The following is a 19,672-nucleotide window of genomic DNA, read 5'->3' as shown; positions in this document are numbered from 1 at the left end:
GGCCGTCCTCAGCCCGGTCTCGGTCAGGCTCCGGCTGCCACCTACGATGAAGGTCAACCCGGTCTTCCACGTGCCCCTCCTTAAGCCGGTGGAAATCAGCTCCCTAGACGGTGACCCAGTCTACACTTTGTGGGACATATTGGACTCATAGGCTTGCAATACCTGGCCAACTGGGAGGGTTACGGACCAGATGAACGTCGGTGGGTCCCCCGCTCCTGGATCCTCTTCCCATCACTCACCCAAGCGTTCCACTCGGCTCACCCCTCCACACCGGGTGGGCCGCCAGGGGGTGTCCGTTGAGAGTGGGGGGGGCACTGTCACACCCTGATTGGCGTCAGTTGCGCGCCTTTCCTCTCCCTGCTATCCGGGCTCACTCACCTGATTCCAATCCCATTGATTGTGCCTTCTGGCTATAAAAGCCACTCGGTTCAGCTCGGTTTTCGCCGGTGTATTCATTCATCCTATGACCCTGTCATCCAACAGTACGCAGGTTGGTCCCGCTCGGCTGTCGTGCCTCTCTGTTCGGTTGCCTTACCTTCTGTTTTTCCCTGTGCGTCCAAGTAAAAACCCTTCTCCAAGTATACTGTCTCCATCGAGTATTTTGGATCCAGCTCCCTTTTTACGTCCGTCGAGATCTGTTGCCACTCCTCGTGCGGACGTGACAGTTACAAACTGAGTCGCAGAACCAATTAACTTTAGTTGTATTCTATCTATCCTTTTTTTTCCAGATCTTCCAGAGATCGCCATCAGACAAACCAACCTTACAGTTACCGAGGGCGAAAGTATAACTACAACATGTAATGGGTCTGGATCCCCATTACCTAAAGTGGGCTGGTCTGTTCCTGGTTTGCACTCCTTTGATTCACAAAAGGTAGCAGTTGAAGGAAACTTTTTGTTTTGGGAGGGGAGAGTTGATGAATGAGTGGATGGATAGATCTATTGATTGATTGATCAATCAATAAATGTGTTATTACACTCAAGCATTGCAATTACTGTACAAGCAACTGCGACATACACGAGGAATACACAAGGAACATACTAAAGTAATTAACTCATTCACGGGCAGACATGTGCGAAAATGTGTTCACACATTTTTTTCAGAATCAAAATCCGAATCAGAAAGCCTTTAAAGGACAACCGACGTCTCCGGACAAATTGTGTCCATAATTTGTCAAATGGCTTCAAATGACTTCTACTGAGCGTATTTGACAAAGATTCCACCGCATATAGCTATATTTTACCTTTTAAGACTCACGCTCAATATTCCGGAAGTTGTGTTTTTGAGTTGGTGACGAGTCCTCACATCACGTCACTGAAGGAACGCCCCTGACAGAGAAATGACACATTGTAGCAGTTCCTTCATCACTTCAATGCATTTTGCGGTACTTTGTTTATTCTGAAAACTTCGTGTTGATCTGTGTTGATGGCGAAATTAGAAGGAAAACACATACATAACGCGATGGTGTATCCTTGTGTGTTGCACCGAACAACTATTTGATATTCGCTGACAAAAATTCAGAGGAACTAATCAGCCCGTTTCCACAGACTTTGTCTCCATCTTCTGCCTCTTTTGGGTGCTACATCGCCCCCCGATACCTCAAAATGACACGGAATAAATTATTTAATCGATTGCAAACATGTATATTTCCTCTTCAGAACTATTTGAATCATATTCATAAGTGGATGAGTAACAAGAAAGCATCTTCTCCGAATCTTTAGCCATTGTTTTGATTCTCGAGCAAGGCAAGACATCTTGGCGTGACACCACGAAGTAGGGGGCGGGACCTTCTGAAACTGGCCACTTCCGGTTTAAATTTAAAGTAATTTTTACTGGTGTTTTGCATTTGACGAAAAATATCATACTGCGTGTTTTGGGTATTTTAGATGCTATAAAACGTTTTTCTGATGTCAGTTGGGAAACAAAAAAGTGATGTTCGTTGCCCTTTAAACTTTATTTAAATTAATGTACTTTCTGAATTACATCACCTTTATTAATCCCATAATGGGGGAGTTCACATCATTTCACCAACAATAGTTGATTGAGAAAATATATATAATGTTTTTTAATGCCAGGGTAAATGAAGTACATATGTCCTTCATCACATTCCAAATATACAGTACAACATACATGATAATAGCGATGATGATGATGATAATGACAACCATATTTTTCCTTCAGGCGAACGTCGATGACAATGCGTTTCATGCAATTAGCATCACATTGGTAAATGTCAGCAGAGATTACAACAACCTCATTCTGACCTGCACAGCCACCAATTTGGTAGGCAAGACCAACACTTCCATTCATCTTAATGTTCACTGTAAGTACGCACACACACACACACATACGCACACACACATTTTATCTTTGGGACGGCACAGAGAAAAAGTTGAAAGTCTTTGTATGAGATCATTTCAAACAAGCCTATCAGCTTACGGTGATATTCTTTCAAAGGGTCTATCAGCTACAAACTATCTAGAAGTTGAAGTTTACAATCAGAGTTGTGTCCATAATTTGTAAATAATAATTTATTTCGCTTGAAATGACTTCTACTGAGCGTATTTTAGAAATGTTCCACCGCATATAGCTGGCTTTTACGTTTTAAGACTCGCGCTGAATATTCAGGAAGTCTTGATTTTGAGTTGGTGAGGATTCCTGACGCGACGTCACATCTGGAACGCCCCTGACTGAGAAAGCGACACACAATGCATTTTGGGTACTTTGTTTGGTCTGAAAACTTGTTGATCCATGTTGATGGTGACATTGGAAGGAAAACAACATAAATAAAGCGATGGTGAATTGTCGTGTGTTGCGCCAAGACAATTATTTGATATTCGCTGGCACAAATAACAAGTAGACAAATCAGCACATTTCCAACGGAGCTTGGACGGCGCCATCTTCTGCATTTTCTGTGTGGTACTTTGCTGTCATTGACGGCTCGAATTGATACGGGAGGACTCCTTAAATCGATTGCAAACATTTATGCTTTCCTCATCAGAACTATTTGAATCATATTCATAACAGGATGAGTACCAAGAAAGAATCTTCTCCGAATCTGAAGCCATTGTTTTGACTTTCGAGCAAGGCAAGACGTCTTGGCGTGACATCACAAACAAGGGGGCAGGACCTTCTGAAACTGGCGACTTCCGGGTTCAATTTGAAGTAGTTTTTGGACCCTTTAAGTCATTGTTATTGGTGTTTTGCCTTTGACTAAAAATATCATCCTTTGGGTATTTTAGATGCTATCAAACGTTTTTCTGATGTCAGTTAGGAAATAAAAAAGTGGTTTCGGTTGTCCTTTAAGAACGTGTTCATTTAGCATTTTTCCCAAAGAGTATGTTAATGCTCACCTATCTTTGTCCACTTATCTATGCCAACAACATAGTGACAGAAAGAACAAATACATTATATTTCAATAACTTGCAAAAAGTATGAACTTGACATATGTATACTCTCTTTGTAACAATTTTGTTTGGTGATGTGCTGAGCAATTGATTTTTTTTATTTATTTTACCTCAAAAAAGTGCCTTGGCTCACTAAAGTTTGGGAAACACTTATGCACATGATGTACATAATATAATTTGTGTTGTAATTTCTTTAAATGTTTGTTCTAGATTAAACAATGGCTATCTGTCTTTTTTTTACATTTCAGTTTGTCCCGCCATTATAAACCTGAAGAAGCCAGAACGTCGCCATGACACCTGCATAGAATTCACAGTTCGAGGTTCACCCCACCCAAAATTAAGATGGTTCCACAACAACAAGGTTCTCTGCTTAATTATTCAGTAGAATGACTCAATGTTGTGTGTAGAAAACATAGGGTAGTTTTATGTTGTTATTGTGTATGTTCGGGATGGAACGGTTCAAAAATCCACGGTTTGGTTTGATTCTCGGTATGATGCATGCATTGTTAAAAATAATCAGTTCTGCGTTGTTAAAAATAATCAGTTTAGTTTAGTGTGAAAGTCTAGTATTCAGTACATGGTTTTAATGTCAATAGTTATTAGCATCACACTTATATTTGTATTTATTTTTGTATGCCAATGGTATTTCCTGGCAGACATATCAAGTAATTTCTCATCACTTGGACGACAAACTTCTTTCTATACTTGTTGCCGTTCATACAACATAAGTCATGGTTCCCTACATCAGTTATGTGTTAAATTACGCACACCAAAATACATTTTACACTGAGTACGTGTGAGACTACACAGAAACAAGATAATTGTTCCACTATGTTTCATTTTGCATTGTTATTTGTTGTTTTTTTTCACAAGGTTTTCCTGCTGCAAAATATGTGCCATGGCAACATACAGTATTTGGAAAACACATGATCTTATGCCTTTCCACCCTTCATCCTCTTCAGCGCCCTCCTCACTTCATCCTTGCTAATGTTTGCTACGTCTTGGTCCACAAAAATCACATCTTATATTCTTTGTTCCTTCTCATTTTCCTCATTCATCAATTCTTCTAAGTACTCTTTCTATCTTGCCATCACACTACTGGCACCTGTTAATACATTGCCATCTCTATCCTTAATCACCCGAACCTGCTGCAGGTCCTTACCATCTTTATCTCGCTGTCTCGCCAGCCTGTAAAGATCAGTCTCACCTTCCTTGCTGTCCTACCGAGCATAGAAGTCATCATAGGCCTCTTGTTTGGCCTTTGCCACCTGTACTTTTACCGTGCGCTGCATCTCCTTGTAATTCTGTCTACTCTCTTTCGTCCTCTCAGTGTCCCACTTCTTCTTTGCTAACCTCTTTCTCTGTATCCACTCCTGCACCTCCCCATTCCACCACCAAGTCTCCTTATCTACCTTTCTTCCACTCGATACACCAAGTACTCTCGGACCTGTCTCTCTGACTACATTTGCTGCAGTTTGCCAGTTATCTGGAAGGACCTCTTGCCCACCCTGTGCTTGTCTTAACTCCTTCCTAAAAGTCATGCAACAATCTTTCTTTTTCAACCTCCATAATTTTGTCCGCAGTTCTGCCTTTGGTTTCTTCATCTTCCTCACTACCAGCATCATCCTACACACCACCAACCTATGCTGTCTGGCTACACTCTCACCAACCACTAATTTGCAGTCACTGATTTCCTTCAGATGGTGGCGTTGATACAAAATGTAGTCTACCTGTGTACTCCTGCCTCCCTCCACCCAAGGTAGGTGCAGGGCCCACGACGCCGGGTTGTGGAGGCACACGCACCGGAGGGCCGCCTCCAGGTCCTGGTTCTTCCTCTCCGTCTGTCCGTTGGTCTGGGGATGGTATCCAGATGACAGGCTCGCCGACGCCCCTAGGGACCGACAGAAACGCTTCCATACCTTGGACACGAACTGCGGTCCCCGGTCCGACACGATGTCCGTCGGAATCCCGTGGAGACGGACGACGTGGTTAACCAGGAGTTGAGCCGTCTCGATGGCGGACGGCAACCTGGTTAACGGGACGAAGTGGGCCGACTTGGAGAATCGGTCCACAACGGTGAGGACGACCGTCTTGCCACGGGAGGGGGGGAGGCCTGTCACGAAGTCGACGGAGATGTGAGACCAGGGTCTGGACGGCACCGGTAGCGGTTGGAGGAGTCCTGCCGGGGGCTGGTGGGAAGCTTTCCCACAAGCACAGGTCGGGCAGGCTTTCACGAAGCTGGTGATGTCCCTTCGGAACCCCGGCCACCAGAACCGTTGGGCGATGAGTTGGATCGTCCTGTTGACCCCCGGGTGACAGGCAATCTTGGAGGTGTGCCCCCAGACGAGCACCTCCGTGCGAAGAGGGGCGGGGACGAACAGGCGATCCTTAGGACAGCCCCTGGGGATGGGGGTCGTCCCCAGGGCTTGCTGAACTTTTCTCTCAACCTCCCACCTCAGGGCACCCAGGATGCGTTGGGCCGGCAGGATGTTGGTGGTGGTCTCCTCCCTTTCTGCCGGCTCATGGATGCGGGATAGGGCATCGGGCTTGGTGTTCTGTGACCCTGGGCAGTAGGTGAGAGAAAAGTTAAACCGGGTGAGGAAGAGTGACCATCGGGCCTGTCGCGAGTTAAGTCTCTTGGCAGACCGGATGGCCGCCAGGTTCTTGTGATCCGTGTAGACGGTGAAGGGGTGTTTAGCTCCCTCAAGCCAGTGTCTCCATTCCTGCAGGGCCAGGACGACCGCCAGCAGTTCCCGATTGCCGACGTCATAATTGGCCTCGGCGGGGCTGAGCCGGCGGGAGAAGAAGGCGCATGGGCGTAGCTTCTGGTCGGTGGGAGAGCGCTGGGAAAGGACGGCCCCTACTCCGGACTCGGATGCGTCAACCTCGACCGTGAACGGAAGCTCGGGGTCGGGATGACGCAGGACAGGGGGGTTGGTGAAGGCACGACGGAGGCGGTTGAATGCCCCCTCAGCATCGGGAGTCCACCTGAAAGGGAGCTTGGTGGACGTGAGGTTAGTGAGGGGAAGTGCCTTCTGACTATACCCGCGAATGAAGCGGCGGTAGAAGTTGGCAAACCCCAAAAACCGCTGAAGCTGCTTGCGCGTCTTAGGGGTCGGCCATTCCACCACCGCTTTGGTTTTGGCGGGGTCGGCCCTGAGCTGCCCCTGCTCCACGACAAACCCCAGGAACGACAGAGAGCGGACATGGAAGTCGCACTTCTCTGCCTTCACGTAGAGCCGGTTTTGCAGGAGCCGCGCCAGGACCCGTCGGACGTGTTGCCGATGTTCTTCTGCAGAGCGGGAAAAAATAAGAATGTCATCTAGGTAAACAAAAACGAAAACATTGAGGAAGTCCCTGAGCACATCATTTATCAGATTTTGGAAAACGGCGGGCGCGTTCGTGAGCCCGAACGGCATCACCAGGTATTCGAAGTGCCCTAAAGGTGTCTTGAATGCTGTTTTCCATTCATCCCCCTCACGGATACGGACCAAATGGTAGGCGCTGCGAAGGTCTAATTTAGAAAACATGGTGGCGGACTGAAGGGGCGCGAAGGCCGAATCCATGAGGGGGAGAGGGTATCTGTTACGGATGGTGATGTCGTTCAGGCCCCGGTAGTCAACGCATGGGCGCAGGGATCCGTCCTTCTTCTCGATAAAGAAAAACCCTGCGCCCAGCGGGGAACGCGACGGGCGAATGAGTCCCGCCGCTAGAGAGGAGTCTATGTAAGTGCTCAGGGCTTCCCGTTCCGGTTGTGAAATGTGGTAAAGTCTGGAGTCCGGTAATGGAGCCCCTGGCTGCAAGTCAATGGCACAGTCATACGGTCGGTGGGGTGGCAGGGATTGGGCTCTGTCCTTGCTGAACACCTCCCGCAGGTCATGGTAACATTGTGGCACACCCTTAAGGCAGATGGCCTCGGGCGGGCCAACGCGGGAGGGATCTTGCCCTGCCGTAGCCGACCGTAGGCAGTTGGCGTAGCAGTAGGGGCTCCAGCCCTGAATGGTGGGACCCTCCCAGGAGATGGATGGGTCGTGGGTATTGAGCCAGGGAAGACCCAATACCAATGGAGCATTCCGGGAGGGCATGACTAAAAATTGGCGGTGCTCCACATGGTTCCCCGCTACCCGAAGTTTGAGCGGGGCCGTGATGTGCGTGACTCGCGCTAATAGTCCTCCGTCCAGGTCCACGAACTCCTTGGGGGGCAGGAGGTCGATAAGTTGGCAGCCCAATGAGTCTGCCAACTCGGGATCGATAATGCACCCGTCGGCCCCCGAGTCCACTAATGCCCGCACTGTTTGGGAGCTGGAAGGCCCAGTCAATTCACTTTCCAGCTCCAATCGCGTTACGGGGGTAGGGGGTTTTGCCTCCCGCGGTCGCCTATGTCGTTTCTTCGACAGGGACTTGCATGTGCCGGAGGTCTTTGGTTGGGGGCCTTGGGTGCGGCGAGCCCCGGGTTCGATGCGGTCGTTCCCCCCACCAATCAGCATGGGTTCGGGGGAAATCTCCCGACGTCGCACGCGCTCGCTGCCGGCGTTGGTTCTCAACGACCGGGTTCGTGGCTCGTCGGGCCGCCGACCGCTCAGCTCCCTCCGTCGCTCCTGAAGGCGGTGATCAAGGCCGATGACTATGTTGACCAAGTCGTCGAAGGTGGTGCCAGCGTCGCGTGTAGCCAGTTCGTCCTTGAGATCGGAGTTAAGCCCGCGACGAAACACCCCCCTCAACGCTCGGTCGTCGTAGCCGCTGCCAGCGGCCTGAATCCGGAAGGCGACGGAGTACTCTGCAGCCGAGCGGGACCCCTGGACGCAGTCGAGGAGTCTTCCTTCTACCTCAACTTCCGTGACTGGATGGTGGAATACCCGGCGAATCTCTGCCACGAAGTCCGGGTAGGAGGTGCACAGCTCCGGTCGAGACTCCCGGATGGCCAGCACCCACGTCTCGGCGTCTCCCCTGAGCAGGCTGGTGATAAAAGCTACCTTAGCCTCATCGCTAGCGTAGGCTTGCGGCAGTTGTTCAAACACGAGCGCGCATTGCATGAGAAATTGCGCGCAACGCCCGGTTTCGCCTGCGTAGCGAGAGGGGTTGGGTAGCGGGAGCGGGTGCCCACCCGCGGACGGGGAGGACCGAATTGTGAGGGCTGCCAGACGTTCCTCGACCGTCTCGAATCGTTGAGCCAGCGAGGTGGTGATCTGGCGGAGTTCCGTGATGACTTGCGCCATCTGGCTCGAACGCTCCGCTTGCATGGAGAGGGCGGTGAGGAATCTGTCTTCGCCGGCGGGATCCATGGGTGGTCGGAATATTATGTTACGCTACTCGAGGCAAGGACGCCGGGCTCGAGTGGCGAGGGAAGGAGGGAAGGCTTGGATCCGAAATGCAACGGCGAGACAGAGATCAGGGTAAAGTCTTTTACTGAAACACGCATGCAAAACAACAAACTCATAAAGTGGGGAATGTGCGTAAAGGCAATGGAAGAAATAGCGAACCTGACAGCAAGGTAGTAATGGGGGTGACTTCCGAAATATTCCGACGGAGACTGGATAGCGCAATCGGTAGATATAGTCAGAAGGCACAATCACGGGAATGACAAACAGCTGTGGGAACCCAGGTGCGTGATGATGGGAGGGGCCGTCTCCAGGGAGCAGCGGAGGAGATGACAGGAGGGGCGGGGCGCGCCCAGGACGGCGACGAGATGTGACACCTCCACTCTGATAGGTCACCCGATATTCCTGTCTCTTCTGAAAGAAAGTATTCACAATCAGAACTTTAGTGTTGTTGTGTAATTGGCCTTCTGTGCTCATCATGGATTGTATAATGTACACCATGTTTATTGGTGGGTGTCAAAGTGTAGCCAGGAGGCACCTAGCATCAGTTCAAAGATTAACTTTGCGGTTATATCGTCAGTTATACGACCTGATGGAGATCCTGCAGTGAATGAAGGGAAACACGGAAAAAAGAAGGTGATGTTGGTTTCAGATGATGATTGTGAGAGATGAAAAAGTGGTCTTTGTCGACAAATATGAGAAATTGGAATTAATTTAATGTTGTTCACGAATGAGGGTGTAACGAGAGGTCGACAGGCGGATCGGTGCGGCGTCTGCTGTGATGCGGACTTTGTACCGATCTGTCGTGGTGAAGAAGAAGCTGAGCCAAAAAGCAAAGCTCTCAATCTACGGGTCGATCTACATCCCAACCCTCATCTATGGTCACGAGCTATGGGTTGTGTCCGAAAGAACGAGAGATCCCGGTTGCAAGCGGCCGAAATGAGCTGTCTCCATAGGGTGTCCGGGTCTCCCTTAGAGATAAGGTGAGAAGCTCGGTCATTCGGGAGGGGCTCAAAGTCGAGCCGCTTCTCCTCCACATCGTGAGGAGCCAGATGAGGTGACTCGGGTATCTGTTTAGAATGCCTCCCTGGTGCCCCACTGGCAGAAGACCCCGGGGACGACCCAGACACGCTGGAGAGACTATGTCTCCCAGCTGGCATGGGAACGCCTCGGGATCCGCCAGGACGAGCTAGAAGAAGTGGCTAGGGAGAGGGAAGTCTGGGCTTCCCTACTGAAGCTGCTCCCCCGCGACCCGACCCCGGATAAGCGGCCGAAGATGGATGGATGGCATTAAGTTCAACTTCAATCTTATTACAACATTATAAATATTCCTGCAACTAAGGAATCGCATAAAAATGGCAGGGTAATTCCACCATCTAGGGGGCCATACTAATTAACTACACTTGTGTTTAATGACATGAGCTGACTCATACGCAAACAAATCTATCTTGAAGTAAAGGAGCTAAGGTCATTGAACCATTAACATATAGTAACATAAAATTACAAACAATGGCTCGATATTCTCTGGTTAATCACTGTGTGGCTAATTGGCTCAAGAGCTCCAACTTAGTACACCTCGTCGTACTTGTTTTGTTTTTCTGTTTTTTGTCATGGACATCTTAATTAATCTCCAACAAGGTAAGGGACAAGGGCATTTAGATGACACAAGGCTGAAATTGTACTGAACCATTGATCCACTGCGACAATAGCAGTACGACTTAGCAGACCCAAACATTTTGTGAGGTTTTGTTGGGAGGGCCGCGAGGTATCACCTGCCAGAAAGACCCACTTCCGGCAGAGTCAACCATGATCCGCGATTCAATTGTCAGGGGGGCCGATCTGTGTTGTGGCCATAAACTCGCCCGCGCCTGTTGCGGCGGCAACGCCGGAACTTCCGAGTGGCCAGCAGCTGAAAGGGATACCTGAAGAAGGTATACTATCGGGGCTTTATGGCCTTTGGGACCCCAGAAGAAGCTGACAGGCTAACCGGAACACAGCTTTGGTCGGCGCAGAGGCAAAAAAAAAAAGTTCCACCAACCAATACCTCAAGAAGGTGAAACAGTGTGCCACTAACAATGTACAGTACATAGTGCGGAAAAGAGGGCTGCTGACCTCGACTCGCCACGTTGAGAGTCGGTGGACAGAGTGTGGTTGAAGTCACTGATGTGGTGAAAAAGCTCCTCGGTGGGAAAGCCATAAATCTGCAAAGGTGCAGATGGTGTTGTATGTGTACAGTACTTCTCTCTACCTAATGATAATTGTAATTTACAGTATGTGAATAAGCTTGTGTCACAGGATATGAACACACTCAAACACACACACTTCTCTCTCCCTTTCTCATCGGTGCATGCATTGGTTAAATCATGTTTTCATGAGAAACAAAACACCTCAGTTGTGCAAAAGAACCAGCGTGGATGGAATCAAAATTGTTCAGCCCATCGGTTTTGAAAGTTTTCAGACACAGTCCGACCCCTAACACAAGTACAGTGGGACTTCGGTTTACGAACACCTTGCCTGACGATTTTTTTAGTTTACGAACATCAAATTTATGAAAATTAAACCTTGAAATAGGCACTACTTTTTGCGATACACACACACCACGGCTGGCGGAGTGATCTTCGGATCTGATGGAGTGATCTTCGGATCATCGGCGGAGGCACACGGCCGAACAGCGCTCCAGCCGGCGCACCGTTCCACACCCCCTCTCTTTGAATGCACACGTTGATTGCCTCCAAGGATCTTTGCAGGAGCTTTTCAGATAATTTTACTCTTATGGGACCGAAAAAAAACCCACCACTGGCTCGTGTTCAGCCGAAGAAGACACAAAACAAAATCACCGTCGAGTAGAAGAAGGAGGTAATTGAAAAACACGAACGAGGTGTGTGCTTGTGTGATTTAGTGGCCCAGTACGGCTATGCTAAGTCAACCATTTCTACCATTCTCCGCAACAGAGAAGCCATCAAAGGTGCGCCTGTTGCAAAAGGTGTTTCCGTGCTGTCAAAGCTACGGTTTCGGGCAATCAAAGAAGTTGAAAAACTTGTGTTAATTTGGATTAACGAAAAGCCGTTATCCGGCGACAGCGTGAGTAAAGCAATTATATGCGAGAACGCACGGCTAATTCACACCGATATCGGCATGCGGCAACCTGGAAGTTCGGCGCCTATTGAGGATTTTAAAGCCAGCAACGGATGGTTCGAGAACATATGAGGGTGAGGAGGGGGAGATGGCTGCAGCATCAAGTGAGCTCATCAAGGCAATGTTGGCAAAGTGGAATGATGTGTAGGCTTTTACCGAACAGTTCCATCCAGAAAAGACTTGGCTATGACAATCATCAACCTGATGAATGATAATGTGATGCCTCAGCTTCGTAAGACCTTACAAGTCAGAAAGTAACAGGTGTCAATTAAGAGGTTTTAATCAGCAAAAAAAACCAGAGGTTGAGTTACCAACAGTCCTTATGGAAGGTGACTCTCCTTCCACAAGCCATCAATGACCATCACAAAGGTGAATACAACTTTATTTTACAGTACAGTTTATTTCTTTAATTACAGTCCTCATGGAATGTGACTTTATTTTCAAACAGCAATTCCCTCTGACCTCCGACCTCCAACACTATTCCATCAAGCCATCAACGACCACCACAAATGTAAATAAAAGTGAATTTATTATACAGTGTAGTGTATTTCTTTCATTACAATACAATAGCACATTTATTATACATAGAATAATGTAAGTTGTGTGTAGTTTTAAGGCTTATTTAGTTGAAAATTATATTTTATGGAAACCTGGGAACTGATTATTCTCATTTCTATGGTTTCCTATGGGGGGAAAAAAAAAAAAAAAAAAAAAAAATCGGGATACAAACTTTTCGCCTTACACACTCTGTCTGGGAACTAATTAGCTTTGTAAGCCAAGGTCTCACTGTAGTTGAGTCAACATTACTTTACACTACATTTACATTAGTTCTCAGTTGGTAATACGGCAGTACTCACTATTCTAGCATTCACCTCTGTTTACTTCTTATTCAATGGTTATTGACAGCACTTTATGGATATTGATGTATGCATTACTTCAGTTTGTCTCTTACATTAAAGTGTAAAATTGAGGGGTTGATGGAATCGGATCTGATTTTTAGAGGTCCTTTCATTGATTATTTCTGCTTTCATAAATAATGCAGGAAATTTCCCAGACCAATTATGTGCGTCTCGACGTGGATTATTATCAGGACTACATGGTGGGATGCCTTACATTCAAAAACCCAACACATCACAACAACGGCAACTACACTCTGGAGGCTAAAAATGACCTAGGGGTGGTCAACAGAACTGTCTATGGCCACTTCCTTGACAAGCCTTTCAATGGTAAGTTGGTGCGTGGTCATCATGCATTCTCAGGAAAGAAGTTCTTTTCCCAGCACAACTTTAGTTTGCTGATGAAGCTCTATATCGATCCCCATAGGTCCATTAGGGACATTCACACTGTGGACAAAGTTTTCAATCAACTAACCATGTATGTTTTTAGATGATTTGGTGAAAGAACGTTACAAGTGGGAAAAAATCATTCAAGAGTGCTGAGTTATGCTAAAATGACATTTGAATGGTTATGTTTAAGTGTCCTTGGGTGCTTTGAAAAGCGCTTGTAAATTAAATGTATTAATATTCTTATTACTATTATTTTTGAATTCTCTGATGCTAACGTATTGTAATTTATTCCTTTACAAATGTTCTCCCGTGATTCACAGTTATGGAAAACGATTATGATTATGGTAAGTTATTTCTCAGATTCTTTCATTTTATTTGGTTTTTTTTACTGTCCTTTTTGGGAGAATGGTACATGACCATCTTCCGACCACTTGTCCGTCTGCTCCTCCGTCCATCCATCCATCCATCCATCCATCCATCTGTGGCCACTACAAGTGCAGCTAATCAGTCTATATATATATATATATATATATATATATATATATATATATATATATATATATATATATATACAGTAGTAACGAATTAGACTAAACTAGACAAATACAAATGAGTAGAAAGTAAGTAAAACTGGACGTTTAAGGATGTGCATATAAAATCAAATCAGGAACAACCAAATCTTATATTTCTGTTTTTGTTTTCCTCAAGTAAGTCCTACAGCAGAGCGCCACAATCCATACAAAGATAATTTTGGGGTAAGTAAAAATATTTGACATTTATAAAGTTAACTAATAGCCAAGGATTTGAATTTCTTTCTGTTTCTGATCATGATTAACATTGTATTTGATTTTATACAATTAACATTTCATTGATTTATTAAATCTACATTTGAGTGTGACATTTTTATACTTTGTCCATGTCATGGAAATGTCCATTTCTTTTAAAGGACAACCGACGTCTCCGGACAAGTCAAATGGCTTCAAATGACTTCTACTGAGCGTATTTTACAAAGATTCCACCGCATATAGCTATATTTTACGTTTTAAGACTTGCGCTGAATATCCGGAAGTCTTGTTTTTGAGTTGGTGACAAGTCCTCACCGTACGTCACTGAAGGAACGCCCCTGACCGTAAAAATGACAGATTGTAGCAGTCCTTCCACCACGTCAATGCATTTTGCTGGACTTTGGTCTGAAAACGTCGTGTAGGACGAAAAAGAGGCAGAAGTGGGCAACAAAGCTCCATGTAAGGAATTAATCAGCCTGTGGAAACGGGCTGATTAATTCCTTACACAGAGCTTTGTCGCCATTTTCTGCCTCTTTTTTAGTGCTACATTTCCCCCCCTGATGCCTCAAAATGACATGGAATAAATTATTTAATCGATTGCAAACATGTATGCTTTCTTCTTCAGAACTATTTGAATCATATTCATAACTGGTTGAGTAACAAGAAAGCATATTCTCCGAATCTGAAGACATTGTTTTGATTCTCGAGCAAGACATCTTGCCGTAACACCACGAACATGGGGGCGGCACCTTCTAAAACTGGCCACTTCCGGTTTCAAATTGAAGTACTTTTTAGACACTTTAAGTCACTTTTATTGGTGTTTTGCATTTGAATAAAAATATCATAGTGCGTGTTTTGGGTATTTTAGATGCTATAAAGCGTTTTTCTTATGTCAGTTAGGAAATTAAAAAATGACATTGGTTGTCCTTTAAAGGACTGAAGTTCTGTTTGTGATGTAATGTAAGGAAAGAGATGCCCATTTCACGGTAAGATCAGAGCATTGTCATAAAATGGTGAGCATAGTTTTGGCTTTTTTGAATGTTGCTGTGCCGATGACCATTTTGTGTTCGGGAGCCTTTTACTGAGCGAGTTGCTTGTTCTGTAGCCACAAAAAGACATGTCTTCTTGTGCCGGTCCCAAGCCCGGATAAATACAGAGGGTTGTGTAAAAGCTTGGCCAAAAGAAACATGTGGATCAAACCTCGAAAGATGGAGGACACTGATTTGATTTTGCGACTCAGTGAAGGGAAAAGCCGAAAGATAAAGAACATTAAAAGGTTATAAAATTGCACTCCAAGAGTAACTTTTTGTGAAGGCCGAAAAGTTACAAGAATCATCTCAAATCAAGAGTACATACAAACTAAGTGTGCATTTTTGTATAGTACTGCATAGTTACTTTTTTTTCTCATCCTCCCATACCCAGGTTTATATTGTAGTGGGACTTGCAGGGTTCGCTTGTGTGGTTCTGGTCATTGTCTTCCTCCTGTTTAATAAGTGTGGACGACATTCAAAGTTCCGCATGAAAGGTACGTTCATTGTACTTGAAGGACAACCGACACCTCCGAACACGTTATGTCCATAATTTGTGCAATCGCTTCAAATGACTTCTACTGAGCGTATTTTACAAAGATTCCACCGCATATAGCTAGATTTTACCTTTTAAGACTCGCGCTGAATATTCTGGAAGTCTTGTTTTTGAGTTGGTGACGAGTCCTCACGTCACGTCACTGAAGGAACGCCCCTTACCAAGAAAGGACACATTGTAGCAGTCCTTTCATCTTTTGCAGTACTTTGTTTGGTCTGAAAACTTGGTGTTGATCTGTGTTGATGGCGAAATTAGAAGGAAAACATAAATAATGCCATGGTGAATCATTGTGTGTTGCACCAAGACTACTACAGTAAAGTCTCGTTATATCGATATCGGATATATCGATAGTCCCGGTTATATCGATACTATTTCTATGCACGCACGGAGAAAATTACATGCAAACAGGGTCGGATATATCGATAGTCCCGGTTATATCGATATTTTTTCGGACTCCCTTGAATATCGATATAACGAGACTTTACTGTATTTGATACTAGTTGACAAAAAATCCCAGCAGACAAATCAGTCCATTTCCAACGGAGCTTGGGCGCCATCTTCTGCATTTTCTGGGATGCTACACATCAGTCTTGATGTCTCAAAATGACCCGGAAGAACTTCTTTTAATCGGTTGCAAACATGTATGCTTTCCTGTTCAGAAATATTTGAATCATATTCATAACTGGATGAGAAATAAGAAAGCATCTTTTACGAATCTGAAGCCATTGTTTTGATTCTCGAGCAAGGCAAGACGTCTTGGCGTGACATCACGAACAAGGGGGCGGGACCTTCTGAAACTGGCCACTTACGGGTTCAGTTGAAGTAGTTTTTGGACACTAAGTCATTTTTATCAGTGTTTTGCATTTGACTAAAAATACTATCCTGAGTGTTTTGGGTATTTTAGATGCTTTAAAACGTTGTTCTGAAAAAGTGGTGTTGGTTGTCCTTTAAGATTGAATGACTGCGTGTCTTTTGTGTTGTGTCACATTAGTATTTTTTTGATCATTTATTTTGACTTCAAGATGGCACCGCAAATGTGGATGCCTTTACAGCAGCTCCCATATTTTGTTGTTATACTTGTTCTTTTTCCTTTGCCACTGAGAATTGTAAATTTTTCTATTGTGAGACAAATATTGGCTATCTTATATTATCTTAACCTGTCTTAGCTTTATCATTGAATTTCAAAGGGTTGTTCTATGATTAATAGGACTCACATTGTCAAGTGATGTTGGTTTTTTGAGTTCTCCCCCAAACTTGAAAAGGGTTTTGACTGTGTTGACCGGGATTACACTGGGACTTCACTCTTTGACTCCAATGATGAGACAGATTTCTCCTTTCTTTTTCCTCTTTTATTTTGGACTTAATCGTCTCTTCTCTCATTAAAAAGACAATTGCAGATTGCAAGATTGCAAGCTGATTGCAAGGTGATAAACCTTTGAAGAAGGTAAAAACACAAACAGCAATTCGGTTTACATTTGAAGGCTTAACAGGCTGGTTTTGACATTAAACCACCAAATCAAATCATCAAATAAACGGTCACGATAACAGGTTCTCTCACCGTCAGCCACCCTGGTCTTTACACAGTTGAACTCTACTGTCTTGGTAAACTCCTAGAGCAGTACTTGAACCGAACCGAACGCTGAGCAGTGTAGCAACTGACTATTTTAAGGAGTGGTTGCTTCTGGTGAGAGCCTTCCTGATTTCTGAATGGCTTTCAGCTGCTGGCACACCTGCCTTCATTTCAGCTCTCTCCTCTGGGGGAAAAATGGTGCCACTCATCTTTAGACTACAGCTTCGGCCATATTTGTAGTTTGTCAAGACACACATCAAGTACACACTAAGACTGTCCAAATGTTCTTTTTACTTATTTCTTTTTAGCATGTAAATTAGGCCAATTGAGAACCACTTGTAACCGTATTATTTGCAATACATTCATCACATTGATAAAATAGCATGCACATATAATAGTGCTCTGGCATATTACCATCATTATAGTCCTCCAACATGCCAATGTTGCCAAAAGGCAGTGTCATTTTTATTTGTTCCTGAACATAACTGTCACGTTCCGAACGAGGCAGAGTGAGATACCATCTCGTGGGAACGAAAAGGGTAGCTGGATCCCAAAAGCAAGCGACTGAGACAGTAGATCCGTGCAGATTTTTTAATGTACAACTAAAGGCGCTGGTCCCAAATGTGGATTAGAAGAAATATAAAATAAAGATAACCCAAGTGCGAGTAGGGGGGCGAGGGGAAAACCAACCCGCGTACTTCTGTGTAAGCTTTCAGTCGTACAGGAATGGTCCATCGATGAAAAGGTTTCTTCAACCGTCATCTGTACTTCTTGAAGGTGTCGGATGTTTCACTTCTTATCCAAGAAGCTTCGTCAGCAAACGAAAGTCTTATTGGTAGTTTCGGCCCGATATATATATCCCTACTGTCTGGACGTGGCGGCGACGGACTCTGCTATGATTGGTCCCTGCTCTCAGGTTGGGCGGAGCAGACGACTAATCCTTTCGGCTCCACTGATTACTTCTATTGTCCTGATTGACGACTGGCCTGATTGCCCAATTTGCCCTGGTATCACCTCATCAGCATAATGTTGCCTAAGCAGTTTTTTAACCCCCCCTCCCCCTACCTCATTTCAAATTTCCCCATTGTGGGACTATTAAAGGCTTTCTGATTCTAATCTGGGAGTCCAAAACCGAACAAGCAAAAATAATACATATCCGGAAGTGAGAGGTATTTTTTTTGGTCAGAGATTTTCAGTTGGCCCTTCAGTTTACAAACTGGCAAAGTATTCATGGTTTTCTGAAGACTTCTACAATATGCTGTAAATTGAATGGCATTGTGACTGTTCAAAGCAATCATACCAGTTGCTTCCATGAGAAACTCGGCCATTATTTTGAGAACGAAAAATACTGATTTGCATGTTTTCCCCCTGTCTTTATTTTTATAAATACAGACGACCCAAACCATTTATTTGAGAAAAAAATGTTCACATATTTTTCTGCCTTATGTCCTGCAGCAGTGAAAAGTGCTGAAGAAGACTCTACCAGTCCAATTCATCATGTTAATAATGGGATAACCAGCCCATGTATATGGAATGACGGCCTGGAGGTTGTGACTCTTGGACTGAACAGGATTCCTATTATTGAGAATCCACAATACTTCAGAAGTGGATACAGCTATAAGAAACCCTCCACTAGTACGTACACGTAATTAACTCATTCACTGCCATTACAAAATTTAAGCATGACGTGGAGCGCCATTCCCGAACTTGTTCGGGTTTTGTTCTTGTTAGTGCGTTTCAACCTTCGATCAGACGTCTGCCAATGTTTTTCCCTATACCACGAGGGGGCAGCATTTGCCTTTTTTAAAGCCACCCTCACTTTCCATGCAGATGACTCTAGAACAGGGGTCGGGAACCTCTGGCTCGCGAGTCATATATGGCTCTTTTGATGATTGCATATGGCTCGCCGATATCTCTAAATACATATTCTGGATTTTTAGCTGTTCATTTCCTGTTTAGGATGCAATTGGCCGAAATTTGATTGGATGATACTGTCCTAGGTTGGTTGAAAGTGCAATTTGATAGGACGATTCTGATTTAGGTGCCGTTGATGTCGAAACAGGTAAACGCTCCATTTTGAATAAGCGGACGAGTAAAAAAGGAAGACGAGTATTGTACACTACAGGTTGAATTTGCCTTTGTCAAGAGAAAACGTTCTGCAGTGATTGTAATTTGCAAGGAAACAATCGACGAAACAGTCAAATGTTAATGGCACTTTGACAAGCTAACGTTAACATCCATATACTCTACGAGAGACAGCAGAGAGCAAGGCAAACATACATGCATGAGGCAAAAACAGAGCATGAGCAGTGTGCAGGCTCGCGAGCAGTAACTTCGTGTATGGACCCGTCAAGTTGACTTTCATTCCGATCGTTTGCCTGGATTTTTACCAATCGTGAGGAACAGAAAATCATTCATATTCATAATGAGTATTATGGCAAAGTTATTTTTAATAATAAATTCTGACATTTTATTGAAATCACACATAAATATACCTGTGTTTGAAATAACGTCTGCCCGGAGGCCCGGGGCATACAACTTTTACGTCAGGCGTACAACTTTAAAAACGTCTCGGCCCGGGTGCCCACA

At 45.0% G+C, this 19,672-nt stretch overlaps 1 protein-coding gene and 1 pseudogene across 1 annotated transcript in view; one reads left to right on the top strand and one right to left on the bottom strand.

Moving 5' to 3' along the window:
* Nucleotides 1–9,819, bottom strand: part of LOC148898532 (uncharacterized) — a 143,227-nt pseudogene extending 133,408 nt beyond the window's left edge.
* LOC148898531 (NT-3 growth factor receptor-like) overlaps nucleotides 1–19,672 on the top strand; it is a 52,874-nt gene that overhangs the window by 21,071 nt on the left and 12,131 nt on the right. Inside the window, exons 6-13 of the mRNA XM_088995750.1 lie at nucleotides 729–871; nucleotides 2,180–2,321; nucleotides 3,654–3,766; nucleotides 12,901–13,084; nucleotides 13,465–13,488; nucleotides 13,853–13,899; nucleotides 15,352–15,454; nucleotides 18,539–18,718. Of these exons, the coding sequence (XP_088851876.1) occupies nucleotides 729–871; nucleotides 2,180–2,321; nucleotides 3,654–3,766; nucleotides 12,901–13,084; nucleotides 13,465–13,488; nucleotides 13,853–13,899; nucleotides 15,352–15,454; nucleotides 18,539–18,718 (936 nt within the window). The remainder of the gene's footprint in view (nucleotides 1–728; nucleotides 872–2,179; nucleotides 2,322–3,653; nucleotides 3,767–12,900; nucleotides 13,085–13,464; nucleotides 13,489–13,852; nucleotides 13,900–15,351; nucleotides 15,455–18,538; nucleotides 18,719–19,672) is intronic.

The sequence above is a fragment of the Hippocampus bargibanti genome, linkage group LG05, assembly GCF_051943395.1.
Source record: "Hippocampus bargibanti isolate YZ-2025 linkage group LG05, ASM5194339v1, whole genome shotgun sequence".
Classification (NCBI taxonomy): Eukaryota; Metazoa; Chordata; class Actinopteri; order Syngnathiformes; family Syngnathidae; genus Hippocampus; species Hippocampus bargibanti.
Note: the sequence above shows the minus strand (reverse complement) of the source record. Positions and strands in the feature narration are given on the sequence as shown.